The 27,581-nt window shown below is 41.7% G+C and overlaps 9 protein-coding genes and 1 non-coding gene across 10 annotated transcripts; 5 read left to right on the plus strand and 5 right to left on the minus strand.

The window, feature by feature from the left end:
- Positions 1 to 733: 733 nt before the first annotated feature.
- On the plus strand, positions 734 to 2,300 carry BCR41DRAFT_393342 (hypothetical protein; the record flags this gene model as incomplete). Its single annotated transcript, XM_022028546.1, has 8 exons — positions 734 to 774; positions 866 to 942; positions 1,038 to 1,116; positions 1,209 to 1,272; positions 1,437 to 1,568; positions 1,695 to 1,769; positions 1,856 to 1,889; positions 1,996 to 2,300. The coding sequence occupies 8 exons, from the start codon at positions 734 to 736 to the stop codon at positions 2,298 to 2,300; spliced, it is 807 nt and encodes a 268-aa protein (XP_021884498.1).
- Positions 2,301 to 4,114: 1,814 nt separating this feature from the next.
- On the minus strand, positions 4,115 to 6,284 carry BCR41DRAFT_347839 (ras-related C3 botulinum toxin substrate 1 protein). Its single transcript, XM_022023173.1, has 6 exons — positions 6,098 to 6,284; positions 5,629 to 5,645; positions 5,404 to 5,462; positions 5,173 to 5,243; positions 4,952 to 5,061; positions 4,115 to 4,497 (listed from the first exon to the last, which is right to left on the minus strand). The coding sequence occupies exons 1-6, from the start codon at positions 6,126 to 6,128 to the stop codon at positions 4,207 to 4,209; spliced, it is 579 nt and encodes a 192-aa protein (XP_021884499.1). The 5' UTR covers positions 6,129 to 6,284; the 3' UTR covers positions 4,115 to 4,206.
- A 189-nt stretch (positions 6,285 to 6,473) lies between these two features.
- Positions 6,474 to 8,841, plus strand: BCR41DRAFT_419708 (putative Dol-P-Glc:Glc(2)Man(9)GlcNAc(2)-PP-Dol alpha-1,2-glucosyltransferase-like protein). The gene is made up of 8 exons (XM_022029801.1): positions 6,474 to 6,679; positions 6,844 to 6,932; positions 7,041 to 7,341; positions 7,438 to 7,717; positions 7,816 to 7,951; positions 8,049 to 8,108; positions 8,221 to 8,363; positions 8,464 to 8,841. Exons 1-8 carry the CDS (start codon positions 6,578 to 6,580, stop codon positions 8,721 to 8,723), a joined length of 1,371 nt encoding a protein of 456 aa, XP_021884500.1. The 5' UTR covers positions 6,474 to 6,577; the 3' UTR covers positions 8,724 to 8,841.
- A 25-nt stretch (positions 8,842 to 8,866) lies between these two features.
- On the minus strand, positions 8,867 to 10,399 carry BCR41DRAFT_347846 (SURF1 family-domain-containing protein). The gene is made up of 5 exons (XM_022023174.1): positions 9,962 to 10,399; positions 9,688 to 9,834; positions 9,359 to 9,597; positions 9,156 to 9,264; positions 8,867 to 9,039 (listed from the first exon to the last, which is right to left on the minus strand). The coding sequence occupies exons 1-5, from the start codon at positions 10,351 to 10,353 to the stop codon at positions 8,940 to 8,942; spliced, it is 987 nt and encodes a 328-aa protein (XP_021884501.1). The 5' UTR covers positions 10,354 to 10,399; the 3' UTR covers positions 8,867 to 8,939.
- Positions 10,400 to 10,510: 111 nt separating this feature from the next.
- On the minus strand, positions 10,511 to 12,859 carry BCR41DRAFT_393346 (hypothetical protein; the record flags this gene model as incomplete). The annotated part of the gene is made up of 9 exons (XM_022028547.1): positions 10,511 to 10,532; positions 10,642 to 10,677; positions 10,760 to 10,977; positions 11,071 to 11,193; positions 11,291 to 11,725; positions 11,833 to 11,887; positions 11,992 to 12,409; positions 12,518 to 12,658; positions 12,742 to 12,859. 9 exons carry the CDS (start codon positions 12,857 to 12,859, stop codon positions 10,511 to 10,513), a joined length of 1,566 nt encoding a protein of 521 aa, XP_021884502.1.
- Positions 12,860 to 13,199: 340 nt separating this feature from the next.
- On the plus strand, positions 13,200 to 14,417 carry BCR41DRAFT_347848 (NUDIX hydrolase domain-like protein). The gene is made up of 3 exons (XM_022023175.1): positions 13,200 to 13,508; positions 13,597 to 14,037; positions 14,103 to 14,417. Exons 1-3 carry the CDS (start codon positions 13,227 to 13,229, stop codon positions 14,382 to 14,384), a joined length of 1,005 nt encoding a protein of 334 aa, XP_021884503.1. The 5' UTR covers positions 13,200 to 13,226; the 3' UTR covers positions 14,385 to 14,417.
- Positions 14,418 to 18,791: 4,374 nt separating this feature from the next.
- BCR41DRAFT_393349 (hypothetical protein) lies at positions 18,792 to 19,804 on the plus strand (the record flags this gene model as incomplete). Its single annotated transcript, XM_022028548.1, has 4 exons — positions 18,792 to 18,814; positions 18,903 to 19,004; positions 19,227 to 19,585; positions 19,662 to 19,804. The coding sequence occupies 4 exons, from the start codon at positions 18,792 to 18,794 to the stop codon at positions 19,802 to 19,804; spliced, it is 627 nt and encodes a 208-aa protein (XP_021884504.1).
- Positions 19,805 to 19,824: 20 nt separating this feature from the next.
- On the minus strand, positions 19,825 to 23,713 carry BCR41DRAFT_318812 (hypothetical protein). The gene is made up of 8 exons (XM_022021326.1): positions 22,222 to 23,713; positions 22,034 to 22,097; positions 21,802 to 21,957; positions 21,562 to 21,676; positions 21,071 to 21,378; positions 20,769 to 20,968; positions 20,568 to 20,679; positions 19,825 to 20,464 (listed from the first exon to the last, which is right to left on the minus strand). The coding sequence occupies exons 1-8, from the start codon at positions 23,454 to 23,456 to the stop codon at positions 20,183 to 20,185; spliced, it is 2,472 nt and encodes an 823-aa protein (XP_021884505.1). The 5' UTR covers positions 23,457 to 23,713; the 3' UTR covers positions 19,825 to 20,182.
- A 33-nt stretch (positions 23,714 to 23,746) lies between these two features.
- BCR41DRAFT_t33 lies at positions 23,747 to 23,827 on the minus strand. The gene has a single exon. It is a non-coding gene; the product is annotated as a tRNA-Ser (tRNA).
- Positions 23,828 to 23,955: 128 nt separating this feature from the next.
- Positions 23,956 to 26,678, plus strand: BCR41DRAFT_419714 (hypothetical protein; the record flags this gene model as incomplete). The annotated part of the gene is made up of 4 exons (XM_022029802.1): positions 23,956 to 24,462; positions 25,912 to 26,045; positions 26,179 to 26,237; positions 26,345 to 26,678. Exons 1-4 carry the CDS (start codon positions 24,255 to 24,257, stop codon positions 26,676 to 26,678), a joined length of 735 nt encoding a protein of 244 aa, XP_021884506.1. The 5' UTR covers positions 23,956 to 24,254.
- Positions 26,679 to 27,581: the final 903 nt, after the last annotated feature.

The following is a 27,581-nucleotide window of genomic DNA, read 5'->3' on the forward strand; positions in this document are numbered from 1 at the left end:
AGCTCCGTGTATATCAGTTTTCGTTGCGTCTTTTAAAGAATCTCTTATTTTATCATAATAGTTGCAAGCTTTCGGTTTCAATTACTACAAGCGCCGTTTCCTCCATCTATCGTAACTTCAACCCCATAACAATAATACCCGTGACATTTTGGTGACCAATAACAGGTGCAAATTGAACTCTCAGGCGAAATAAAGAAAGGTTTCGTAAAGAATTGCCACTCTAGAAATATACCAGAATTGAGTAAATTTTATGGCTTTACTATGGTCAGCCATTTTGATTAATACGGATGTGCTGTGAAGCCATGATCTTACATAATTATTATTTTCACGGAATTGCTTTTATCCATGACATTTATGCTAGACAAGAAGTCCATTTACACGCGACAAACGTAAAAAAAATCTTTGATGTTTCAAAGTAACCTGTCTCGAGGAATCGTGCAATCTATTAGATGTGTAATCAATTGCAATCTTTTCTCTTCCCTTGTCTTCCTACCCTACACACATGCCTATCCTCTGCATCCGCCTGCAGAATCAATAAAGCTTACAGAATCTGTTCTCCAGCAGAGTGACAGTTAAGAGATATTTCACATAATATCAGTATTTTCAAACCAATTCCAGTTTAATTTATACAGCGTCCTAACAGAAGGAAGAGCCAAACTATAGGCCGAACAAAAAAAAACAAAAAAAAAAAAAAAAAAAAAAAAAAAAAAAGTGGAGAAGAGAACAAGTTGCCATGCATTTTCGATCCCTGAAGATTGGACTTATCCTTGGAAGGTAAGTGATCCTATTTAAAAATAAATAAAAAAAGGCATGTAAACAAAGATGGAACGGCTAATAAATAGAGTTGGATCTTTTTGCTGATTAGCCTATTGCCGTGGATTGACGCAGCGGTTATCGAAGGCAGGCTCCTGGGAGCGACTTTCCGTGGTCAGGTAGTACAAGGTAACCACAACAAACGTTAATGTGCCTCACAACGGAGAAGGATCATAAATGCTAGATGGCGTACTAAATCATACGATTACCTGTTTGACTATTAGGTGTATCCATGAAGACAACTGTTCTTTTGAACAGGGGTCTTTATCAGACCCATATCCAAAGAGATGGTACATTTGCATTGTATGTTCTTCCCATTCACCTATTGTTCTGTTCTCCTGCTTAATGAATGAAAAGTGTTTAAAATTTTCCCCCTCCATTTCAATCATACATAGCCCAGATGTCCCTACCGGTGCTTATATTCTTGAGGTTCACAGTCCTAACCTGTCTTTTCCTAAGGTAATACACTACTTTAAAGGCTGAAAATTGTTATTTGAACACCACAACCTAGCTTTGCGATAATATAGTACAGAATGTTGTGCTATCACCTTTTCATATTCAGTCTCCTTAGACATCACCTCTCATTTCTCTGTGGTTTTAAATGAATAAAAATAAAAAAATAGGTGCGCATAATGGTGACCTCGCGCGACGTGATCGCCACACGGATCAGCCTTGGTGACCATTTCTCCAATTACCAACAGCTTCTTCCTCTGCCTTTAGTCCTCAGCCCAAGGACAAGACCAAGGAACTACATTGTAGGTTAAAGAACGCCGTCATTTTACCGCTCAAACATGTTTAGGCTAAGCAATTCACAAAAGGAATTCCTCCATATCCTGTTAAAATATTCACAGCTCTTTATCTTTTTGTTTTTAATAATCTAGTCTCCAGAAGGAGCCAAATTTGCAGGATGGTTTGCCAATCCACTGACCCTTATGGCAAGCTTCAGCCTTCTAATGGTACGATCTAGGCATTAATATTGTTGGCTTGGTTGCCTTGATATGGAATAACTATTAATTTGCATGCATGTCATTGTTTGTTGCAGTTATTGGTAATGCCCAGGATCATGGCCAACCTTGGTAAGCAATATGCCTCGTTATTTTTCCTTGCTGAAGCCTGCATATTCATCATATTAGCTTTTTATTATTTTTGCATTTAATAAGTATTTTCTCCTTGGTTCTCTAGACGAGGACGCGCTTCACGCCCTGCGACCCCCCTACGAGTTTGGCCGTCATCGCCATTATTCTCCTCAGCATCCTGCAAGGGGGTCAATGATGCATCCTCCTTGTCAACCTGTGTCCATGACATCCCATGTGCCGTTTCAACTTCAATATTATCAGCCTCAATTACATGTGGATGGAGCCCTGGATCAGCATCCCAGCAACGTCTTTCGTTCACCTACAGCAGGTTTTATCCAACCAACACAACTAGGAAATGTAGACAATACACATAAACAGCCCATTCCAATGCAGCCTAAAAAACAAAAATAAGAACAATATATCTATCTCCATCATACTTTTTATGCCTTTGAAAGCATCATTATTTATGATTTGATTTGAAATAAAAAAAAATAAAAAAAAAAAAAAAAAAAAAAAAAGTCGCTTTGCTCGTACATTTTTACAAAAGATTCATTTAGCTTGTTTCTGTTTCTGGGGTCACAGTTTCATGATCATGGTTTAAAAAGAGCCTCAATGCTTGTACCCATACTTGAATGCATAACGCCTGGGTTTGACCCACTCGATTACACCATGCACATTGATCTTGCCTCAGACGACGCGACAAGATCAAACAAGGCAAGTCTGCTCAAAACACCTGCGTGAAAAGGGCTTCCGGTGGCGTCAAATGCATTGACACAGCCTCGATTACGCAAGAAGAGGGCCCCGCATAGTGTAACGGCCCAGGGATGGAGGCCGGGAAGAGACAGTATCGGCAATAGAGGCGAAAAGTGAGGTATAAATTTGCTATAGCTTATAACCCAGAGAATAGTATCCAATATCAAGACGGTTGAGGCTTTTAGCACGACGTGGGGTCGTCTTCTGGGTGCGCGTGTTTAAAGCTTATTGACGAGTCTGAACACAGCATCAGGCTCCTCATTGATAAACGTACCTTCACAGAATACTATTTTCTCTGTTAATCATACTTTATAAGCATTATCAGTTTCACGAGTTTAGCCTGTATTAAATGTCAGGGCACTCTTTCTGCACCCATTTAAGGATGGTACTGACATCGATATGCAATGACTACTTTCCTTCCTAATCTCTCCCTCAAAATGGCAGCAAGGTCACTGTATAGTTTTCGATTTTCAATAGAATCTTGATATGGCGATCCCCTCTGGCCATATTAATTCGGACCAACTAACCGCATTTCTACATTTGAAACATCTTTCTGCGTTTTTTCCATGGCTTCCAAAAACTCGCCATAGTCACCAGGTCCTGTGGATTAGTCAGAACTGGAGGGCAAGTGTATATTAAATAGTTTGTTTGAGCGTGGGTCTACAAGTGCGAAATCCCTGATAATCAACATCGTTATTACCATCATTTTTGCTTTCAGACGCTTGTTTCTAGAAGCCAGCTTTTCGATCCTTTTTTCTTCTTTCTCTCGAGACTTTACCCCAAGTGTGGCCGCTTTCAACTTCATCAGCATCGCTCTCATTGGCAATTATCGTCATTGGATTACCCAATCGGGAATTGCAAGGTTCATTTGATTATGGCCTGCCATCATAAATTTGCTTATGCCCCGAAACAGTTATTACACATTCACAAGCTTCATCCTAATCCTAGCTTACTCATATGCAAGAAAGATTTGATAAAATATTGTAAAGCAATGCTCGAGGTATTTGATCTAGTTCCTTGCTTCGAAAGATACTTGTCTAAACATTTCATCTTCTTCAAATTGAGTATAGTTCGCTTTTGAGCTTTATCCGATACAACTGCGGAGCTACCCTAGCTATAAAAGTCATGAGAAGTTTGGAAGGGTGGACCTTGCGCTCTCAAGTCCCTTTTAGAAAAAAGAGCTCATGAATTGATTGCAAGTCCAGATGAACAGAAATATATACGTATATCCACCTCGAGAATGTCTTTCTTCATCGTAGGTAAACTAAAGACGAAAGCACGAGTATGCTTGTATTAAGCTAATAAGGCGAACTAGGATGAAAGAGAGCAAGGTTCTCAAAATAAACAAAACTGCTCAGCATGCATTTCAGGCCTGCATGCGATGCATACATGGAATTTTTATATTTTTATGTATTATTACTTCTTCAATTATGTTGCTAAAAAAAAAAAATAAAAAATAAAAAAAAAAAAAAGTCCTTGTTTTTGGCTCAACAATGTATAAGCGGAATATAACCAATGTGCCTGTATGATATGTTGTTTATTCGGTTACTGTAGTTTTGTACGATTACAAGATGAGGCACTTCTTCGACCTCTTGGAAGGTTGGACGGGGCAGAGAACAGCACGAATGGCCTCGTCAAAGACATTCTTCAAACCCTTCTGGGTCAATGCAGAGCACTCGAGGTAACGGACAGCAGCAATCTCCTTGGCCATCTGGAGTCCTTGAGGGTATGAAATAGGGACCATGCGCTTCTCGTTCAGCTTCTCCAGTGTGTCTTTATCCTCACGCAAATCCAACTTGGTACCGACGAGGATAGTGGGGACATTGGGTGCATGATGTTTGATCTCAGGAGCCCACTAGTTAACAGAGAGCAATCATTTTATCAAAATTGAATTAGCCGCTAGAAACAAAAAACATCTGATATAGTTTGTGGTTCAAGTCTAAAAAAATCCATGCTCGAAGAGTGCATCCAAGGAGTGTATCCATAGTGTTCTGGTCTGTTGTAGAGATTACGTTCACAACCATCAACCAGTCGTCATCCACTACCTCAAACCTCCCGCCGTTATATCCCCGTTTAAATTTCTGTAGCAGAAATCAGGAGGACTATGTTGTCATGATACCCCTAGCTTATCATGGGATTGCAAGTAATGGTCGGTGATAATGTAATGCTCTCGACTCGAAATTCTTGCCTCGGAATTTTTTTTTCTTTTTGTTTTGGGAATGTATGTGCTCGAGCGACTGTCTAGGTTGTTGCGTTTCACCCCAGCATTGATCTTCATAAGAAATAGCCCAAATAGAAGAAATAAATACCTTTGTGTTGACGTTCTCGAACGAAGGAGGGCTGACGAGAGAGAAGCAGATCAAAAAGATATCTGTCTGGGGGTATGAGAGAGGACGGAGACGATCATAATCCTCTTGACCTAAAGTCATTAATTACAAACAGATGCGATAAAACTGTTAGTATTCTACACTTCCTGTCCACCAATTCACATCTACACATCATAAATAACTGCATAAACAGTAGCACTTACCAGCGGTATCCCAGAGACCAAGACTAATGGGCTTTCCATCCACCATGATGTTGGCGGAATAGTTGTCAAACCTAACACCAGACAGTCAAGAAAATAAAATCAATAAAACAGAAAAAGATACCTCAATGAGCTACTGAATAGCCAACAGTATAAGGCCAGGCAGGCGAACCATGGAACTACATGGACCAGCTCCTATAAGGCCTATTGATAAATTTGATAGTAACAACTTACACCGTAGGGATATACTCTCCAGGAAAGGCATTGGTGGTGTAACTGATCAAAAGACAGGTCTAAGAGGTTACAGGCAAAAGCAGAGAAAACATGATAATATTAGCCACATAAAATAAAAAAGCTGGAGAGAAGGTTTGAGAGAAAGGCTTTCAAAGAGGATTGAACACGAGGACTGGGTGTGTGTTGTGTACAGAAAAACATTCAACGGTCTGTGGTTATCCTTACCTTTCCGACAGCACCATCTGAAAACAGAAGAGGATGAGATAAAGTACATGAAAGTATGAAAGCAAATGATAGTTAGCAAAGATGAAGTCCGTAATAGGGAGTACTGAAAGAATGGTCATGTGGATTAAGCATCAATAGTCATCATCTCTCATCATCCTCCCTCATCATTCTAATTGATTTTGACTTCATCATCCAGTTCGTCATCCTTATCATCATCCAGAGTTCCTGAAAGATGAGGAAGTATATGAGGTAGGAGCATCATCAGTAGGAATAATGCAGTCAGTCCATGTTGTTGATAGACCGAGATTCGAGTGATGACTTCCATTGCTATTTTTTTTTTCTTTTTTTCTTCTTGCTCTGGTCTTTTTTTTCGTCAGCGATAAAGCATTGACTAAAAGTGCATGGTGTATGGAGGACCTATTATATTTCTTGTTTTTGTTTTGTTTGGTTTGTATTGATTGTGATTTACCTCCGACGACGACACACTTGATAGCCTGCATGATGCACTAAAGGAGGGCAGATGGTGAAACTGGTTGTATGTATGAATAAATGTGCGTATAGGGTTAAGGTAAGAAGTGATGTTGATGGTGGCTGATCAGTAAAAAGAGAAAGAGAAAGAGGTGAAAAAAGGAGCAAAAGAGAGAAGAAATGCACGCAAAAGGCTGACGTTAAGGAGAATGAGTTTGTCAATGAAAGAGGCTAACTTTATACCCCGTAAGGACAACCCCATTGGATCCAATCCTGACCAATTTGCATGTAAATTTGAATAAAGTAAAATACAGTTGTAGTCTGGATGGTGAGTATGAATACATTTTAAGAAAAGGCTCTCTCGCATGCTCACAAAAAACGCTTTTTTAAACGCTGCTCTCTTGACTATTCGCCTGCCTGTCTCCTTCCTTTCGACCTCCGTCTGCTTTTTACAAGCAATATAAAAAGAAAACATCTCTTCATGTCACGCATGAGAATTCCCGTAATCCTTGTTGTAGTCCATCTGGTGGTCCTGATCATCCTTGCGAGAACATGGTACTCAGCACAGCCACAATCGTACATGGTAAATATAAAGTAAACATGAAGGGGATTTTTTTGGTGCTCTTCTGAATAGCTTCTACGACAAATTACTCCTTTTTTTAGCAAAAGTAAAAATTAGTAAAAGCTATTTAATAAAATAAAAATAAAAGTAAGATTGCACATTGACCTTCTATTGTCAACTTCTAGGATGAGATTTTCCATGTGCCTCAGGCGCAGCGCTACTGTCAAGGAGACTACTGGACCTGGGACCCAAAATTGACCACACCTCCTGCTTTGTATGTCTATCATAAGAATACTTTCTCCATATTAAAGCTAGATCAAACTTTTTTTTTCTTCGCCTATTTCAACTTACCAGTGTGCATTCCTTTTGATGCTGCTGATAGATATGTCATTAGCAATCTACTCCTCTTTGCCACTGGTCAACGTCCAATTTGTTCTACTCTTCTACTTCGACTCACAAATTTGATTTATCCCTTCTTGACCCTCTATGCCTTGGTTGGACTGCTCAAAGAGCTCCATCCGCGTCTTAATTACCAGGAACGCTTTACCGCCGCTGCAGTCGTCATTTGTCTCCCTACTCTTTACTTCTTTAACTTAATGTATTACACTGATGGAGGCAGTACTGCATTCGTGCTTATTTCGTGGCTGGCAGCCAAAAGGCGCCACCACTTTTTAGCAGCGCTGGTATGATATACCATTCTTCTTCAAATCAAGAGCTTCTCAATATCAAATGTATGAAGTGTTAGGATGTAACACTAACGCGTGAAAATTGAAATCTAGGGATCAGCTGTGGCCGTGACCTTCCGACAGACTAACATCATTTGGTCACTATTCATCCTCGGAACTACATTACTTGAACTTGCAGAACCAGAAGAACGTCGCCATTATGATCCCAAGGCCGCGTTCATTAGAACACCGTTACAGCTCGTCAACGCATTGAATGGCTTTATTCACATGTTGATATCTAGAATTCCAATTGTTCTTGTAATCAGTATTCCTTACTTTGGTCTACTAACAGCATTTGCTACATTTGTAAAATGGAATGGTGGCATTGTTCTGGGTATGCGGCATTTTTTCACCCGTGCCTGCTAATAACATTATAAAAAACAGACGTTTATCTATTCCTAACCACTTTTTACTGCAATATTACGGCTTTAGGCGATCGATCCAACCATGTCCCGACCCTTCATTTGGCTCAGCTACTCTACTTTTCCGCCTTCACAGCCGGACTATCCATCTTTGCTATTTTGGGCGCTGTGCCCTTAGCTCGGCTTTTACCAAAGTTTACGTTGAGGTACTGATCATTCCACGTAACACATTTTTCATGTTAAGTAATAGCTGTCGATCGGTATTTTGTCTATATTGCTCATCTTCATCCATTCTGCCTCTAGATCCTGGCTGTTCATCTCAATGATGACATTCACTTTAACTCTTTGTATCCGTAAATTCACGTAAGTTCTAATTATTAACAATAACATCAAATCTTAGCACCATTTGTAAATGTGCATTTATTAATCATTCTCTCCACTTACCCATTCTCTCTCGGATATTCTGGTAACTCAGGGTTGTACATCCATTCCTTTTGGCTGACAACAGACACTACACTTTTTACATCTGGAAACTTCTATCAAAGCACAATGGAGTTCTTCTATATGCCTTAGTGCCTTTTTCTATTGTAGCTGCATGGTTTTGTTGGCAAGCTCTAGGTAATGGCACTGCGGGTTACTTGATGTACCTCTTCTGGCAGCTAAACCTAATCCTATCCCTAACATTCTTCTTCTCCTCGTCCTTTTACCATCACTTTAGCCACCGAGCAAACCATACTATGGCTGGCGGTTTACGGGATCGCAACCGCACTGACACTAATACCCTCTCCTTTGTTGGAATTCCGATACTTCATAATACCATACTTGATTTACCGGCTCGCAATGCGCCAGCCGCGAGGAGTCTGGCTTGCACTCGAGTTTATAACATATACGATCATCAATGCTTTTACGATTTGGATGTTCTTGAAGAGACCCTTTCGCTGGGCTCACGAAGAAGGAGTGCAACGATTCATGTGGTAGATGAACTCCTGTCGTCGAAGACAACCCCTTTACGAACTCAAAGGGGCCATTTGTTTACTTAATATCGCTGTTGGACTAGACAGAACAAGAAAAGACCATCAATATAATGTAGTACTGTCATGTTGTAATATCTAATACATGCTATTATATTGCTTTTGCTTATAATACAACTCTATTGATCAAATAACTGCACAACGACTTTCTCTATTTCAGCTTTTACACATGACGAGGCAACATCTGCGGTGCCTTCTTAGTAGGTGGTGGCCTTCTCATCAAAATATAAAGCATCGCTGATGTCGCAATACAAAGCGAATACCTAAAAGATTGAAAAGAAAAAAAGAGAAATTAAGCATCCACTACTAAAATACATCATTTGAAAAAAAAAAAAAAAAAAAAAAAAAAAACTTCTCTTCATGTAGTTTAGCTACATACCAAGTAACGATATATTCTTTGTGATTATTACGAAGTTCTACAACTGGGGAACGTCCAACAGGAATGTTCTTGTCAATCAGTTCAGACTTGATCAAGTGAGCAGGAGTGTCTATAGGTGGCGAATAAATACTCCCTCGATCATTAGTTCGTGTTGAAGCTATAAAAAAAATTACGCCCTTCCTCCCGTAATGTGCGTACTATACCTAGGAGCGTCTCCACGATGATAGGTTGAGCGTCGGATCTCTTGGCCATAGTTTCCAAATCCAGAGAGTACCACTCATTCTTTTCTGGTTTATTTTCCGGCACAAATGATGATGCTTTTTGTTCACCAGATCGAAGAAGACCCTCTACAGTTACCTCTCCTTCAATCAAACCATCCTTCCGAGTCGATTGATCCTTCTTCTCACGAGGAACCCATCCTCGCCTTACAAGGATTTTAGATCTAAGGAATACAAAAGTAAATGCGTAAACATGTATATCTAGTAGCGCCTTTTAATAGCTAGTTTTCTTTTTTGTTCAACGCAAATATTACGCGTTAGGTCGCTCTAGTGGTGTAATCAGGAAATATCCTGGCTGTCCGTCACCTCTTGTCCTTGGCCCTAAAAGCATTTCTTCATCATGTCGATAATGTCCTGTCACTTTGACCTTGCGATACTCAAAATCCTCGATTGCATCCAAACTATCATCCATTCAAGAGAAAAAAAAAAAAAAGTTTGTCTTTGTACATTTCGAATATCTTCATCGCCTCGTTTTATCCAAATAGCCTTGATAGCAATGATGATTATGAAATGGGCAATCTATCATACTTGACTTTGCGCGGTAAAGGGATAGCTTCTAGCAACATCCTTTCTTCCAAGCTCTCAATCAGACCAACCTTCCAACGTAGTCGTTGGACCTGCCAAGTACCCAAGCCAAATGTGATGATAGGGCAAAGAGCTAAGCCAATAGTTACTGGGGTCCAACGCCTCCTGCCAGTTTGTGTTCGCGAGGACTGCTGCAAAGTACTGTAGCATACTTGTTCCTGAACAACATACTGTGGTCTCTTCCAAGCACAGAGTTGTTGGCGGGTGGATTTGAGCGCTGGACCTGCAAACCATGTTGTCAATGCTCGTTTAACGATAATTGTATCCCCATGGCACCGAAGTTTTTGCTGTTTCTGCAGTAGGGAGCGTGTGATGCTCTGCAATAATAATGCCATTGTGCTCGATGCGATCTTAGTCTTGAATCATTACGGTTACATTCAGTTGATGTGGAACTTTAAAAAAAGACTGTGACTGGTAAATACAATCTTTAATATGCAACAGTGGTTTACCCACAAATACTCTGCTATTCAGATTTAAGATTTTCTCTTCTGTCTATTCCAAATTGGTTGAGTTTCTAAATGCATTATAAAAAGATGTTATATTAGCGACCAGAATAGAATATGAATATTGCGACGTTCAGTATGTTCTGCACAGCTTTCAGTCCAAAATTTAAGAGTGTTTACCCGTTGTAGCTGACTTCCCTGTCCTTCTTCTTATATCTATGTCGAAAGGAATTAAAATGTATGAATTTGCGCTTAAAAGAAAGAATATTCCATTATTAAACTAGCAAGAAAGTCTTACGAATCAGATCTAGAGTCACGAGTCATATCGCTTGGACGGCCAGCACTATTGCTACCCTCATTGCCACTGCTTGCTAATGGGTTGTAATATGAGACAGTGGAATACGCACTTGAAGCCACTTTACCAACAAGACTAAGTGCTGACCAACCATATCCTAAGACTGTGGGGATTCCACCATCTCCTGTTCCTCTATAAGCTGAAGACGATTTGGTCGTTTTCTATTGAAAAGTTAAAAGCAATCAATGAATTAGTAATGAATATCAAAATTAGGCCCGTTTAACCTCTAATGTCTTGTCTAAAACAAAAAATACCCTCAACACTAGTGTGGCGCTAGGACAAAGTTCCAGATCACGAAGCATCCTGGACTCGTCTGTAAATGTACGTGGAGGGATCAGTTGGACTATGTTATAGGTGTCTTCATCCTCTTCTTGGTTCTAAGAAATGTCAATGATGGTCATGAGCCCAACCAGAGTCAGAAGCTGTATTATAATTCCCTTTATGACAATGGAGTGTATGTCTTTTAAGATTTACCTGATTGATCCATTCCCTAACTTGTTCCAGCGTATCGGTCGCCTTGAAAGTATGGCGGACGCTAGAACCATCAAAAAGTCGAATGTTGAGTCGACTGGTATCATATGCAAGCGCAGGGGCCGCATCGTTACGGGCCTGTGTTAGACTTGAATTTTGGGCATGGATATCAGCCGGTGTGAGAACTTCCTGCTCCGTTGAGCTTCCTAATGCTGCGGTGGTGACTACAGCAGCTTGGGCCTTTTCCTTTTCAGCTTTTCGTCGAGCTTTATCTTCCTCAAGCGCCTGTTTAACGCGTCTCTTGTATTCAGCCTCCTCCCGTTTGTCCTTCTCCATCTGATCCTTAATTTTCTTGCTTTGCTTCTCAGCCAACTCCCTTTGCGCCTCAGAAAGAGCCTTGGAGGAAGATCGTCTGTCTTTCTCGCGCTGCTTTGCAGCCTAATGAATCCCAAAAATAAATATAATAAGCAGCTTATCAGCACTGATCCTAATATTCGAAATAACCATTCCTGTATAAAGCTATTTTTTTCAATAAAAAGTCTTACTTCTAATTCTTCCTTTTCACGCTTCAGTTTCCGTTCCTTCATGAGCTCTTTCAGCCTATACATCATGATAAGAGGTAAATACTCCCAGAGCGGTTAATTTTCATTTCTTGGCAACACTCTAGGAATATTGTAATAAACGAGTCACCATCATTTTCTTACTCCTGCGCCTGACCAAATCTTGAATGCGAGCCTTCCACAATGGAAGATGGACTCGGCGATACGATGGCAGTGGATGTAGTAGTAGGTATCGACATCGTAGGAGTTACTGCTGTTAAGGACGCTGATGGTGCTGAAACAGATACGCTTACAAAATCGTTGCTTTCGTTTGGTTGTAGAGTTGTTGTGCTCGGCTCCGGTACCTGAGTCACTAGATCAGGAGAGGATGAGGTAGAAATATTCGCCATGCTAGTAGAAGCAGGCGTAGCAGTGGTACCTGGTGGAGGTGGGATTTGAAAATGCCCATCAACAGCTTTTTTGATCCTCTCTAGCATCTGGTCAATATCCACTGCGTTGTTTATGAAGTCCGTCAACAGCCCGTTTCGAATAAGATAGAGTGCAGGTACGACCATAATAGGGACTACCAGGTGTATCAAAAATCCACATTAGTAAGTCTCTATGAAAGATCGAAGGATGAGTTGCTGAGGCTAGGGTTAAAATCCTTATCTTCTTTGATAATAATGCTTACAGATCTGCCCAAACATCAATCCATCCGGCGAGTCCTTGATGAGTCGTAGCGAAATCACATTCATGTTTGATAGCTCTGACACGACTTTGGTATCCGAAAAACGACGTTCAAATTGATAACTCTCGCTCTCTTCGTTTGAATCTAACAAACAGAATTAAAATATTTGTCAGTTATGGAGCCAGCAAGAGTTGAATGATAAATTATCTTAAACAATTGAAAGCTACCTTGAACAAGGCAAACCAACAAGACTGAGTCCTTAGTTTTTGCAGTGTCGACAGCAGCTGCCACAGATCCCTCGAACCAAGGATTGATTGAGACGTCTGTATCCTGAGAGTCTAACATGTATTCTACCTGACTTTTATTAATATAAAAGTATGCGAGTTTCTTTTTTGGATAGTACCGTCTGTACGCTTTTTTCTGGTTAGTCACTTGAAGGATGAATGACAAGATGGAATGAAGAATGGGAACAAGAGACTTTTTGTTACTTTTTTATTTTTATTGCATGAATATTTTCTGACACAAAATTTGTACAGCAATTGGGCGCCCACAGGCACCACTCGAACAACTCAATCTAAAATACTGTAGTCGCAATGTGATCATTTTGATGGGGCACAAGGTTACTGACAAGTTACCCTTAATATGAGCTGTTACAGAGTAATGGCTACCCACATGTCAGAGCATCATTCTTCTCTCCACGTCCTCAATCATTATGACCACCAATCCTTCTCGTCCTCGCTTCTCATTACTCGACATTGTCAAACAATGTGACAGTTTTCCTTATGCATCTGATCCAAAGTTGAAGGAACTTTCGTTCCTAGATCTGATAGTGGATGACATTCCTATTGGGCGTATTCACACAACACTTGTTCCCCACCTTGAAACATTCAACCAGCAAACGCGACCAGTATTTCATATCACAGAGACGACTGTCTCTTTTATGCCTTGGTTATCTGACTATGATTCGCGCTCAGATGCTATTGCACAAATGCTGGTACCTTTTTTTGCTATTTAATTCGAAGAGGACTGATTCTCTATTCAACAACCAACATGGCTATTTTTTGCGTCTGTGTTTTTACTAGAATATCTGGAGATATGACCTGAAAAATTTCCCGCCTCTCTCTGGATGGAGAGATGAGTTGTATGGCGTGTATACTCATAACACAGATCCAGCTACGACTAAAGATGGTGCAGCTCTGGCGATCGAACGATCAGCCTGTGTGCTCTTTGGTGTGCACGCCTATGGTGTTCATATGAACGGATATGTCCGCACAGGGCCTAACCCATGGGATGTCCAAATGTGGATTGCCCGTCGATCTCTCACTAAGCCAACCTATCCAGGTATGCTCGACAACATGGTGGCAGGCGGTATGTGCTTTGGTCATTCACCTTATTACACTGTTATCAAAGAGTCCATGGAGGAAGCCACGATCCCGCCCAACGTTGCTAAGAAGGCCTTTTCTGTTGGAACTATCTCCTATATTAAACTAAAGGATGGAACACAGACAGCACCAGAGACTCAGGTAAGAAATATCTATGAACTGTCTAAATCTCGATATCTTCTTCCGCTAATTTCTCCTCCTTTTAGATTGTGTACGATCTAGAGCTCTCAAAGGATATCACACCAACACCCTGTGATACTGAAGTACAAGGTTTTCAATTGTGGACTATGGATCAAGTGCTGGAGGCAATTCGCTTAGGCGAGTTCAAACCCAATTGTGCATGTGTCTGCCTGCATTTTATGATTCGACATTCTGTCATCACCCCTGAGAACGAACCTGATTACCTTAATATCATTCAACGTCTACATCGTTACATTGAATACCCAGGCCCTAAAAAATGGCCAACCTTCAAGGAAGAGCCTCTTTAGACAACACAAATCCTTAGAATAATTACAATAGCAAAATAAATTATTTTATATTATTGTCATTATTTTATTGTTGTGTAAATATTGGGTAGCATTGGCAACGAATGCGTGTTGGAGGGGTATTTGGATTGGAAAGTTGATTTGAAGAAGGAAAGTATGATACAGCATTATACAAACAAAGGGTCATTTGCGTCCACTTTTGCGAATCGACAAGCAACCTTTTGTACATTTTTTTTTTTTTTTTTTTTTTTTTTTTTCAAAAAAAGAACTGAGCATGATTGATTAACAGTCCTCTCAAGCGTTGGGAGCCACAACTCCAGATGCCGAGAGTGAGGGGTTGGGATTGATGGTATCAGCATTGGTGGTGTCCGAAGTAGTGTTACTAGGCGCCTTGCCACCATCAAGTTCTTCCGGACCTAGTAAACCGCGGGCCCGGTTCTTGACGATCAGTAGACTCCTTTGTTCCAGCATACGCTCAAACACATCTCGTACAGTCTCCGTGATCGGTTCAAGACTCTCTTCCTCCTCTGCTTCTTCCTCTTCTTCCTCCTGCTGATCTCTATTGGCATCCACCTCTTCTTCTGATGAGGCCTTATAATTGCTATCCTCGTCCGTTACTGTTTCCAAATCAATTTCTGGATGGTCCTTGTCATCTTCCTTAGTCTTTGCAAGAGAGAGAGATCCTGCCTCAAAGATCTCAGAAACATCACTAAGGTCTTGCTCCAAGGCCTCTTCACTCAAATCTGCATCCTCCTCCAAATTCTGCTCTTCGCTAAGAGCCTCAGACTCTGAAACTTCGTCTTCGGGGGCTAGTTGATCTGTTAGTGATTCATCGCCATCATCTGCCTCTTCGTCGATAAACTCTATCTCTGTAGCGCCTTCATCTCCTTGATCATCGTTAGGCTCACTACCTTCCTCTTCTGGGCCCTTATCGCCAACAGACTGCTTCCAGGTATCCTCAGAGCCATTGCTAGGATCCGAGTTTACTTCACTATCCTGCAGTGCCTCTTCAGTAAGGCCCTGGTCGTTCTCATATTCCTGTTCTTCAGCATCATTGTCAAAACCAAGGGATTCTTGGTCTGCGTCGTTATCTTGAGCGAAGTGTCGCTTGATAGGTAAGTTGTCTTTCATATCGTCATTGTTGCGCGGAGCATTTTGATCAGGGTGCTCCTCGGGATCTTCTTCATCTTCGTCCTCTGGAACCGGAAGAGGTGTTGTAGCACTAGGTGGCTGACGCGGACGATAGGAGGATGTCTCATTCACGATTTTATCAGCATGCTCAGGATCAAGCACCATAACAATCTTTTTGTAAGTTTGAAAACGCTTTCGTCCTCCCATGAAGTCTCTTCCAATGATACTACGATAGATGGCTGCAATAGCTTCGGCAGGGTTTTGCCCAGCATCTGCTCCATGGGGCGGAAGAACGAGCGCATCATGTCCTGTAAACGAATACAATTATTTATAATGAGCAACCAAGCCGAATATAAGAAGCTATCACTATTGCACAATACGCGCGGCATCAATGTGATTTACCTTGACTAACTCCGACTTTCATGGCAGCCAGAATCCTTCGGCGCAAGAGGTCATCCTCTCCTTCGAGGAACTGAACTCCACCAAGCCCACCATCTTTTTCTTTGGTTTCCATCTTTGGAATAGGAGACACAGAAACTACGCTGATCCATTCAAATCGATCCATAAATTCATAATCGTTGTCCCGGCCGCGACGAAACACAGCCTGGTTTGGGCAATAGATCCCACCAGAGTCTGAAAGTGGATAAAATCTGCTACGTCGTGGTTCCTGATCAAGACACTGATGAATAGTAGTACGGCGGAAGAGATCAGCCTCATTGTCAGTTGCAGTATCAAGATGATAATCTATTTTTTTTTTTTATAAAAAAAAAAAGTTAATGTTCGTTTGCATATAAGAAAGAATAAAATCTTTTTTGTAATAAAATACACTAAAAGACGTACCACCTCCAGGAACGATGCTGTTACCAACATTGAGCATGACAGGACGATAACCTTCTTGTCGAAGTTTGACGGTTTGATCTAGTACGTTTCCAACCACGACGGTCACCTCTGGATCCCACTGCATATCAAGGACGAGTACATGGACATCGTCATTTTGATATGTGCTTGCACGGCGCGACCCAGCCATGAGTTTGACAGGATCAAGGTCAACAACAAAACCATTAGAGTCTTTGTACTGCTTCTGTGCTAGCGCATGTAGAGTTTGGGCAAAGATCGAGTCAGGATGCAGATCGCGTCTGTTGGGATGATACTGTTGAAATCGAGAAAGAGCTGCTGCTGCAGTGATTGCTGCACTATCGCCACTATTATGGCTTTTCTCGTTTGACTGGATGTGAAAAGAAGGAAAAGAATGTCCACGCTGTTGCTGCTGCTTGTTTCTCCAGGCAATACATTCCTGAGAAGCATAGGAGATGGATGCCTGATGCTGGAGTGAAGCTCTGTAAGCCGAAAGAAGTCGTCTTCTATGTCTGAGTTTGCGCTCAATGTGGCGATAGAGTGCAGAAGGTGACTCGTTGAGGACCGTGCTATCGTATTGATGTTTTTGTAAATGATGCTGAATCTCGAGAGAAAGTTCAAATTCAAAGTCGGCCTCCTGTAAAGCGCGCTCCTCGCGTGTGAGAGCTGAAGAGGAATCAAGGGCGGATGCGGGAGAAGGAGGAGGATTAGCACAGTCAAGTCCAAGCTGAAGATCGTTTTCTTCAAGATCTTGTTTGATTTGTGCACTCCTACTGCGAAGATGCTGTTCCTCCTGAAGCTGGTGCAACAACAGACCAGAACTTAAACCGCTATCACTATTGCTTTTACGGCCATATTGAGAGGAGGTGACTCTGGAGAAGGTGATAAGTGATAGCAAGAAGAGAAGGAGCAACACTAGGACAGACCAACGCATAGGCATTGCCATGGCTGGAAAGGAAACAAGGTGGGGATGTGTACGTAAGAAAGAGTGTGGACCGGATGAAAGAAGTCTGGCAATAGAGAGAATGCGCCTTCACTGCAAGGCAAGAAAAACGACACCCAAGTTTAGTAGAATGAAAATAGGGTTAAAGGATGAGAGAGAAAGGAAGAGGGTCTTTTGTTCCTGAAAAGGTGGAAGGGGTCGTTCAAAAAGAGACAAAACGGAAGAATAGAAAGAAAAAAGAGTGAATGGTAATCCAATCCCCAAAGAGCAATCTTCTTTCAATTCCTCATCATCTTTTTTTTTTTTTTTTTTTTTTTTCCTTTTCATTGCACGGGTAAGCGTTAGTAATAATGTTCATTGACTGAACTGGATACAGTAACTGGGATGCAAGCATTTGTCCATTTGTCTGTATTTCCAATTCATTCAAATAAACAGAAAATAACAAATAAGCTATTTTTTAGACTAACAGAAGAAGACAACACACGAAGGGAGACAACTACGACGACATTGGGACATGAAATGGGCTCTCTCTTTTGGCTCTTTCTTCTTTCCTCGGTTCTTCTCTTTTTTCTCTAAACCCAACTGAAATGTTTGTCTGGGCTTTTTTTATCTCCTACACCTTGGCCTTCTCGGTTCTTATGAGAACGATTTTCAATCAATACAAACACCAATTGTTTTTACAAATAATGCCTCGTATTCACTGCAGTATCACGCCCACACATGTTCTCGCAACTGATTCCTGCTGGGCACCCTTTTACAACCATCTACATACACGCATGCAGTCACTGCATCAAGATCAATATCAACAACAATATCAGAAGAGCATTCTTATTAAACACACCAGAAATGCAAACAAGAAGTATACCTGTCCCTTTGCTGTAAGCAATAATATCCTTTGTCCTTTTGTGCAAAAAATGGCTTCAACTGTTTTCTGTAAACATATACATGTGTACATATACTTCATGAGTATAAATACACAGTTTGGATCGACCAATGCTGTGTAAGCAAAAGAAAAGTTATAGTTCAATTAAACTGGAGTATAGTTGGGCACTCTGCTCGCTTAAAACTACTCTACAGCTGAAGACGCACATGTAGAGATATATATATATATGAACAATGAAGGAAGAAAAATAAAACCATCCGGGCTCTTACCCTTCATGGCTCAATTCATTGGCACATTTGTGGATGGATGCCCTCAACCTTGTTTGTTTGGACAATCAGTTTTTTTTTTTTCCTTGACTTCTTTTAATGTTATCTAAACGATCGATATCGAGATATTGAGCCACTGCGACGCCATAATATTTTATGCTCTGCACGTCGTTCAGTCTTACTTGGATAGACAATGTACTTACAAATGTAGTATATACTTCTTTCCTCCACTCATTCGCTGGCCATAGGATTTCCTTATTGCCTTTCCCAGTAAGTTCGCTGACATGACTCTCTCTTTTATCTGCCTATCAAGTAACCATGATATGAATACCATGCTGGAGAAGGAAGCACATAGGTATGGGCACAGCTAATTAAAGGGCAAATTGTAATAAAACCGGTTCAGGATACACTGATGCTCTTCTCCTTTATGAACTTATACATAGAATTGAACAATGTATTTTACGATATGGTTCTCGCTATACGACAATTCTACTATTCATCCAGGATGGCCACGTGTCCTGTATCCAAGCTCTCGAAGTCTACTTGTAAATTTTCTTCTCCAATTTCAATTAAAAACCACCCTCTGATTCGCTATTGTTCTGTGGTAGATCCCGACTGAACCACCTGAAAGCACCCAGACAACTTTGATTCCCTTTTTTAATATTACATTCCAGCTATATTTTAGTCAAACCATCAATATCTTTTCGCTATTCACCTGAGGATATCGTAACAAAGTATATATATATAATGATTTTCATCCAACATAGGCTTAACAGTGTAGCCAAAGGGCCGATGCTTAAAGTAACAGCAAGTTCATCAGCAATATTAAAAACTGCATCGAATAAAACCGCAGCCGAAATCATAGCCGAAGACGGGGCATCTTCATTCAAGACTGATATCCCAGGTTTCGTCGTCTGCCACTCTTGTCAGGATGCAATAGAATATGTGAACCATATCCTTGACCTCGCTCAAAACATGTCCAGCTCTGTGACACCATCGTACGTTGCCTCGCAGCAACGCTGTATTATAGATACATCTTCTCAACCCATCAGAAAACAGGATCCCTGGTCAATATGGCTCACTATGGCCATATCGATTCAGCAGGATTCAATCCTGACTCCCTATGGTATATATTATAACAATGCTATGCCCTGTTATTATCAAAAGGTAAAAATATACTGATTCATTTTTTACTATTCTAGATGGTGCACAGCTTAGGACACAGTTGTGTAACATTCAAAACATGTCCTTGGCCACATCGCTGCAGTATCGTAATGACTGTTGTCTGAATGATTCAGTTGCTAGATCAATTGAAGCATTCTTCGAAACTGACCAACCAATCTAGGGCACAGTTTATTGGTGCATCAGTACAAAACCCATAGTTTAATTAATCATATCACAATATGCTTAGCTGACACCAATAACGTTGTGATGTTTGAATGTTTTCTTTTTGTGTGCGTCTGAATGAGTGGGTGAACAGGGGTTTGTTGTCTAGTCTCTCTTATCATGTGTTATACTTTACAAATCAAAGAAAATAATCATAAAAAACAGTGAGAAGAATAATAAAAACAGAGAGTAAAAACAAATGGATGAAGGGATGATGATGAAGACTACAATATCTACAATAAAGGAGACAAGGTAGATCTGAATTAAAAGTTAAAAGAGAGAAAAGACAAAAGACGATAATAATAATAAAGTTGAATGTAAATGAGACACATATAGATCACAAGTTCAAGAGTCCAAGAGTCGCGATTCGTTCTTTTTCGCGCTCTTGATGGTCCAACCATTGTGTAATAGCTTCCTCAGCACCATGTTCACGTATATAGCGTTGAAAGGCTTGAAACCGTCTATACTCCTGCCGCTCTATCGGATCTGTTAGCTGATCCAAAACAGCCTTTTGGGTCCGCTCTTGTCGTACATAATCTGGCTCATTCTTTTCTTGATGACTCTGATATTGATTCGAGGGCTCCTCCGCTGGTGATGAATTTGAGATATGCTCATTTGCCTAAAAGGATCCCATGGGATAAATGATAAAAGATTGAATTACTCAGTCCTATGCTTCCATTCAATATTGGGCGAAGGATCATCGTTAACAAGTAAAGCGTTACCATCACTGCTGCAACTAGTAGGTCGAATCGCAGATCAGATGAGCCTGTTGCTTGAGTTCTGGCGGTTACTCCTATCTGCTCAAGCTTAGCTTCTACAATAGATTCTCTAGCCCTGCATTGACGACAAAATAAAGTATTACTAATCTCTTAGCTGAACTCTATTGCCAGAAAAAAAAAAAAAATGCCGTGAAAGGACCTCACCTTTGACACTTTTCAATAAAGCTTTGCTTAATACTTCTTTCAGGTATCCTGTACAAGATTCCGCTTGTGTCTGTATCCCATATTGACTTCTTTCCCGTCGATATATCCTGATCTGACACTACTTCAATATCCCCGTCATTAGGTGCATCGGGATCGTCCAGTTGAACAGGTACTGCATCTCGCCGTTTTCGCCGCCGTGGCTATCATTCCCAATAAGTTCAATAATAAAGCATTATTTAAGATTAGTAACCTAATTGGGTCTAATAAAATACAATTAAACCATACAATGAATCAAGCCTCACCAAAACATGCTCAGCGTGATTCGGACAAATCCATTTGCGGGTTGTTGGTGGAGGAGACGTCATTGGTGGGGATAAGCAGTCCAGATGCCAATGTAGTGGACAATGATCGCAACTTATCATCCATCGACCATTAACTGCACTCTTATTGCAGCTGTAGCATATTCGAATGTTGCCATGGGTGTCTTGTATCTGCAATGCCTCTTCCTCTGCCCGTGATATATATCCAGTCGCCCCATTCGAGCTGCTGCGCTTTGATTTTGGTTTATGGTCCACAGCGTCTTCGTATTCCCCATCACTGTTTGCAATGACTGCGATGATGCATAAAATCAAATTGTAATGGGGTTAGACAGTTACGTGATATTACTCATGCATGTACGAAGAATTCCATACAACTCCGATGCTAGTCGTAAGCCATTGGATACACAAAAAAAGGAGATTCATTTTGTAACAGGGATGAAAAAAAAAAAAAAAAAATGCTGTGAATAAGTTACCTCCTTTGAAAAAGGACCGTATTTCTCCTGGGAGACTAAATGCTTTTGGGTTCTTTCTATTCACATTGTCCATCAGCTGCTTGAAAATCCCTGGTTGACTAGGTGGAGGTGGATCCTAGCAACCACAACATACATGCGGAAGAAATACAATGAGAAAGCTAGAAATAATATCGAGCAAATTGAATTACCATATAGCCTTTTATAAGGAATTGCAGCAACAACTACATCTTATATCTATACCTTTACTGCGCGGCACTCATTACAGTTCCACTCATCTGGAAGATTAAGCGAGTCCATAGGAGGTTGACAACATGAGAAGTGAAAAGCTTTTGGGCAGGAATCACAGCAGATAAACTCCCCTAAACCCATACATGCCTCACAGTAGTCATTATTGTACTATGAAAAAGGTGAGGTTGGTTAAGCTGTTATGCTTCTTCTGCATCACTCAAAAAGAGCTGAAACCTTCTCATACCTTAAGAGCGAGCTCGTCACCTGTTATGGAGAGAATGTCCTTGGATATCATATTATTTTTGGTGCTAACAGTAAAAAATCACAAAAATAAAATAAAATAAAATAAAATAAAAGTGTCAGTCTGGTTGTGGGTGCTGAAAAACTACAGTATATATGTCCAATGATTCTGGAAAGTCGGGACAGGCTTACGGTTTTTTGCAACTAGTAGCACCTTGTTTTGACCGTTTGATTTCGTCATCTATTTTCTTTTTTTTGACAGCGCTATTGTCAGGGGTCCTTGTCCGCTTTCTTGAGCTAGTGTCCCTTAAAACCCTGGCAGAACTAGGTCTCTTAACCGCCTGTGGACCAGAGTCTACGTAATCATCATCCTCATCGGTCCGTGGACTGGAGTATTCTTCATCCACCACGCTGTGGCCGCGCTCTAGGGATGTAAGGGACTGATGTGACGATGACTCTTCTTTAGTTCTAGTGTGACCATTGCAGGCTGACCCAGGTATTAGAAAGGGGCACTGATCCGACTTTTTTGTTGAAAGGGATTCTATTGGTGGATTCAACGATTTGTCTTCAAGAATCTCAGCTGACTGTAAAATCGAAGAGGGTGTAGTCGCTCGCAAAGATGCAGGTTTAGCGGCTGACCAAGAACTGGTATCAATAATCGTTTGTACTGACGGGGATGAGGTTGCCTTGGCTATTGAACGATCGGAAGGCACTTGCTTTGATTGTCCGCGTAGAGAGGCTTTTCTATTTCCTGCTCCGACCGCTCCTCCTTTTCCCGCTTCTCCTAATCCAAGTCCTACTCCTCCACCTCCGCCTCCTCCTCCACCTCCGCCTCCTCCTAATTTCCTCAAATCCAAGCGTACAACGAGCTTTTGGTCATCCTCGTGGCAGGCACTTTGATTGTTTTGGTGATTGTTTCCAGAGAGGGCAGCCCACGTATCCGGATTGGGCGGAGAAGGAGGAGCTCCATGTAGTTTGGCTTGTCCTTGATCCTTGTCTTGGTCTTGTTCATTGGATCGAAATTGAGGCAACGTGGTTGGGAGCTTCTGTTGTGGAGAAGGAGAAGTTGAAGAGGGAGATGATGGTGATATAGATGAGCCTGATTTGGAGGGCGTCCTAGTGAACTCTCCTGATGAATGAGGAGCGGATATATCGTACGGGGGTGAGGAGGATAGCTGAGGGGTCTCTGCGCGCTCTTGGTGCAATAGCGGGTAGGATTGTGGTTGAAGCTGAGGCTGTGGTTGTGGCGGTACAGATTCTTGACTCTGGCGGTCCCTTTGGAGGTGTTGTTGAAGCGGATAGATGGCGCTATAGACGTGGGCGGGAGAAACTGAGACTGAGACAGATGTCGCAGTCTTTTGCACCATAGGCGTTGTTGTCAGCATGTCAGATCGGTTGTTGGCCATGTATTTTCTCTCCAAGATCATTAACAGGCCTTGGTCTAGTCCATGCAGAAACACCAATTAGTCAATCAGTCAGCCAGGCGTGATTTCGCAAGTCTGTCCTTGGGCTTGGGGGATTTTTTATTTTTCCAGAATACTGAAAAACAATTAAAATGCTCTGGTGGAAGCTGATCCTGGTATGAATAGCGAATCCTGTCGTAAAAGAAGTAATAAAATAAAGTCTTAAAAAATTGATGATAAGCCTGCTCCGGCAAAGCAATGGAAGATGAATTAAGTTGAAAGGAAAGAAAAAAAAAGGCAAATAAAAATAATCGCGACAACAGCAGGATTTGAACCTGCGCGGGAGAACCCATGAGATTTCTAGTCTCACGCCTTAACCGCTCGGCCATGTTGTCCTGGATGGACATTTGATGTGGAAAGATCCGTTAATGACCCCAAAGATTGACAGAAAATTAACAAAATGATAATAAAAAATTGGACGAAGTGCCAAAAGACAAATTCATAAATGGACAAAGTGCCAATAGCCCAATGGCTGAGTAGTATACTCGTCAGGGCACCCTCCTGTCTAGCCCAGGGGCCGGGTTCGAGTCCTGGTTAAGGCACATAAAGTGAAGCAAACATGTGCCAGGTCAGGGATTTGCTTGAGTTTTTATACTTTCTCTCCGAGACAGCCTAGTGTTCTCCGCTAAGGCTAAGATCGTGGGTGCACTACCCTAAGTCGCCTGGCTGGCCACATGTCTTAGGTATATATTCCACCCCCAGCCGAACCAGCGGTACATCTGGCAGCACATCCCCCCATCCACCCACTTGACTAGGACAGCGATGATCACAAAGTTTGACGGAGTCCAAAGTAGAAATTTCAGACCAATCCCGCAAGATTTGGGTCCACATGCCAGTGGATTTGATCGAATAGAAAAAATTAAAAAGTCGTCCTTAGCTAGAGTCGGCACGCCAGCCTCCGCGGCTTTTCACGGGCGCAACAGGCCACATCGGAAGGATGGACTTCGAGTACCGATCACGGTGTACATTGGTAGAGAAAAACATGGATACGAATTGGCTCTTCACAGCCATGCCGTGCGAACTTTGAGAGTTTCGCTTGTTTCATAGTTGAGGGCGATATCATTACTTTAGAGCGAGATTATGAAATAAAATTCCTCACCTCTGTGGGTTCTTGTTAACAGGAAAAAAAAAGTGTTCTCCGCTAAGGCTAAGATCGTGGGTGCACTACCCTTAGTCGCCTGGCTGGCACCCGTCTTAGGTATATATTCCACCCTCCGGCCGAACCAGCGCTACATCTGGCAGCACATCCCCATCCACCCACTTGACTAGGACAGCGATGATCATAAAGTTTGACGAATTAGATCGAATAAAAAATTGTCGTCATTAGTTAGAGTCGGCACGCCAGCCTCCGCGGCTTTTCATGGGCACAACAGGCCACATCGGAAAGGTGGACTCCTAGTACCGATCACAGTGTATATTGGTGAAAATCATGGATACGAATTGACTCTTCACAGCCATACCGTCTGAGCTTTGAGAGTTTCGCTTGTTTCATAGTTGAGGGTGATAGAATTCTTGTTTAAAATAAATAAAATAAAATAAAAGATATATATATATAACCTAACCCATCTAGAACTTCTGGATACCGTAGATCCTTCTGGAATGCTGACTAAGTAGACCCTGATAGTGCATAAAATGAAGAGAATTCAAGACAAAAAAAGAGGGTTACCAAAAACTTTAAACTATCAAACGCCCATTTTCTGTGGGGAACCATAACATTGAGTGGAGGGAGAAACGAGCAACCTGCCGGTGGTGCGCTTGGAGACACCCACAAAATCTGATCTCTATGGATCAAAGGACCTCCTTTCAAAGTCAACTCTGGTGTATAGAATGCAATGTAGCACTTTGTGCCAACAAGACGAGAAAATACTTTTTATCCTTCCATACTCCCTCAAAATAAAGCTTACGCTAACTTTTAAATGGCTCTAGGACGCAATCTATCCTGGCAATTTTGCCAGGAGAGCCTGACGGTTTAAAGGTTAGTATCGTAGCATTTATTTCCATCAACGTACCCGCCCTATCCCGTCCCGCTATTTCTCTTACCCAATTGTAGCATACCTTTTTGACCCCATTGAATCTCCCTGTAACACTTGGTGATCTACGCAGAAAGCAACACCACTGTATATCTCAAAATTCAAGACAGTTTAAGATATAATCGCATCTGGAAACCTCTTACTAGCTTCGAATTTTGTCTTTGTCCAGCTCCTTACCTGGGTATGAATGATGGTCCGATTATTTGGTTCAAAAACTTCAAACAAGCAGCCAAGATTAATGGATGGAACGATGAACGAGCCATTAATGTGGCCCTATATCAAATGATAGTATTCAGAGGAATGTCTCTGCCGAAAACGAGTTTGCCACATTCAAGGAATTCGCAGAAGCGTTCCAAAAATACTATCAACCCGACCTTTATAAAAACGAGCTTATGATGAAGCCCATAGCTATCGACAGGCCCCCAACAAGACGATTGACAGCGCGGTCCAAAAGATGCAATTGTTCTTCCGACGCGTCGCTATTGATGACGATGAAACCAAGTGTCGACTGCTCTCTGCCGCAGTTAACAAACAAATTTATCGAGCCCTTGTTAAGCGACCGACAAAGACATTCAAAGAAATGGTCGAGAAAGGCCGCTAGACATACGAAGAACATGACGAAAACGATAATAATATACCCGTATCCGCTCTGACAGCACCAGCCCGAACTACACCAGTCTTTAGGGAGCGACCAACGAACAGTGACGACTCCGATGTAAACGATCTCATCACCAGGATGGATAGACTGAATACCAACCAAATCAACGCCGTTCTCAACGCTTACGCCTGGAGGAGTAATCAAGCCTCGTGACGCTCGGATAGGCCTTCGACAACGCGAAACTGCACGGAGGCATTGCCTGCCAACAACACTTCTACAGGACAGCCTACGCAGGTAAACAATCTCAGTGACGGACTATATAGAATCAGAAGACCTTCTTGCAGCCGGGCGGCTGCAAGCCCGAAGAACGGCAGAAAGTCATCCGTATCATGCCGAGTCCGCTACAAGGATGAGGTTCTCGAGAATACTCTCTCCTACGCCAAGCCCAAGACGAACTACTCCAAGGATGGACTCGAATTCGACCGTCACAACTCTGCCAAGACAAGCCGTCCAGCCTCCGCCGACCACTCCTTCGCAAGTAGCAAGAAGAAAGTATAAATCGCAAATCCGCCAGCCGACACAAGCATGGATGTTAACATTGAAGAAAAAGCAAAACGGAAACGTTTAGGCTTGGGAGTGCACCTCAAGGGTACTTCCATTTTTATTCATAAGGTCAGAACATTGTGTGACGGTCACGGCGGGTCTTTAAAGCTCCCGCCTGGCAACAATAATAAAAACAACTTTGATTTCCTTGACTAGCGCGCCCACCACAGAAGATCTCTCAAAAAGAAAAGTCAATCCGCGAGGAGGTCCGATTACCTAAGAGTCGCTAACCGGCGTTCAGCCTTACAGTATCTTGACCAATTTAATCACTACCCCAGTAAACATGGCCATGGCACAAGCTTTGGCGTTTAAAGAAGTCAGGAAAGAGGTGCTAAAGAGCCTCGAACTGGTTAAATCCGTAATCACCAAAGTACAGTCAGCCACACCGAGTACAGCGTCAGCTTGAGTGTGAACCAAGCTTTATGGACACGATATGTACGCTGTTGTGGGCACTGGTGCCGCTCTTTCCGTTGTGAGTCGAGGTCTAGCTAAATTCCTTGGTTTGCGAGTTGATCGTCCTTGTGAACCAATGGTGGTAACCGCAGATGGCAAGAAACACCCCGAAGCATCAAGTACACTCTAGACTAGATGATTTTTTATTTATATAGCGTTATTCGGCTAGAATGACATATCCTTGGGGGCCATTGTTATCCACACATACTTCATTTTTAAATGTGGAAAGCTTCACTAAACGGACATGAGAGCCTTTCACATCAACTACCATTTTTTTCATCATATTCGTCAACTAAAGAAATAAGAGGACTATATACGACTTTACAATCTTTGGCTTTATTCTTTTTCTTGAATTCTGCTGCTACAGATAGAACAACACAGACGATAAGTTTGTAAACTGCTCAG

This window comes from Lobosporangium transversale, assembly GCF_002105155.1.
Source record: "Lobosporangium transversale strain NRRL 3116 chromosome Unknown BCR41scaffold_6, whole genome shotgun sequence".
Lineage (NCBI taxonomy): Eukaryota > Fungi > Mortierellomycota > Mortierellomycetes > Mortierellales > Mortierellaceae > Lobosporangium > Lobosporangium transversale.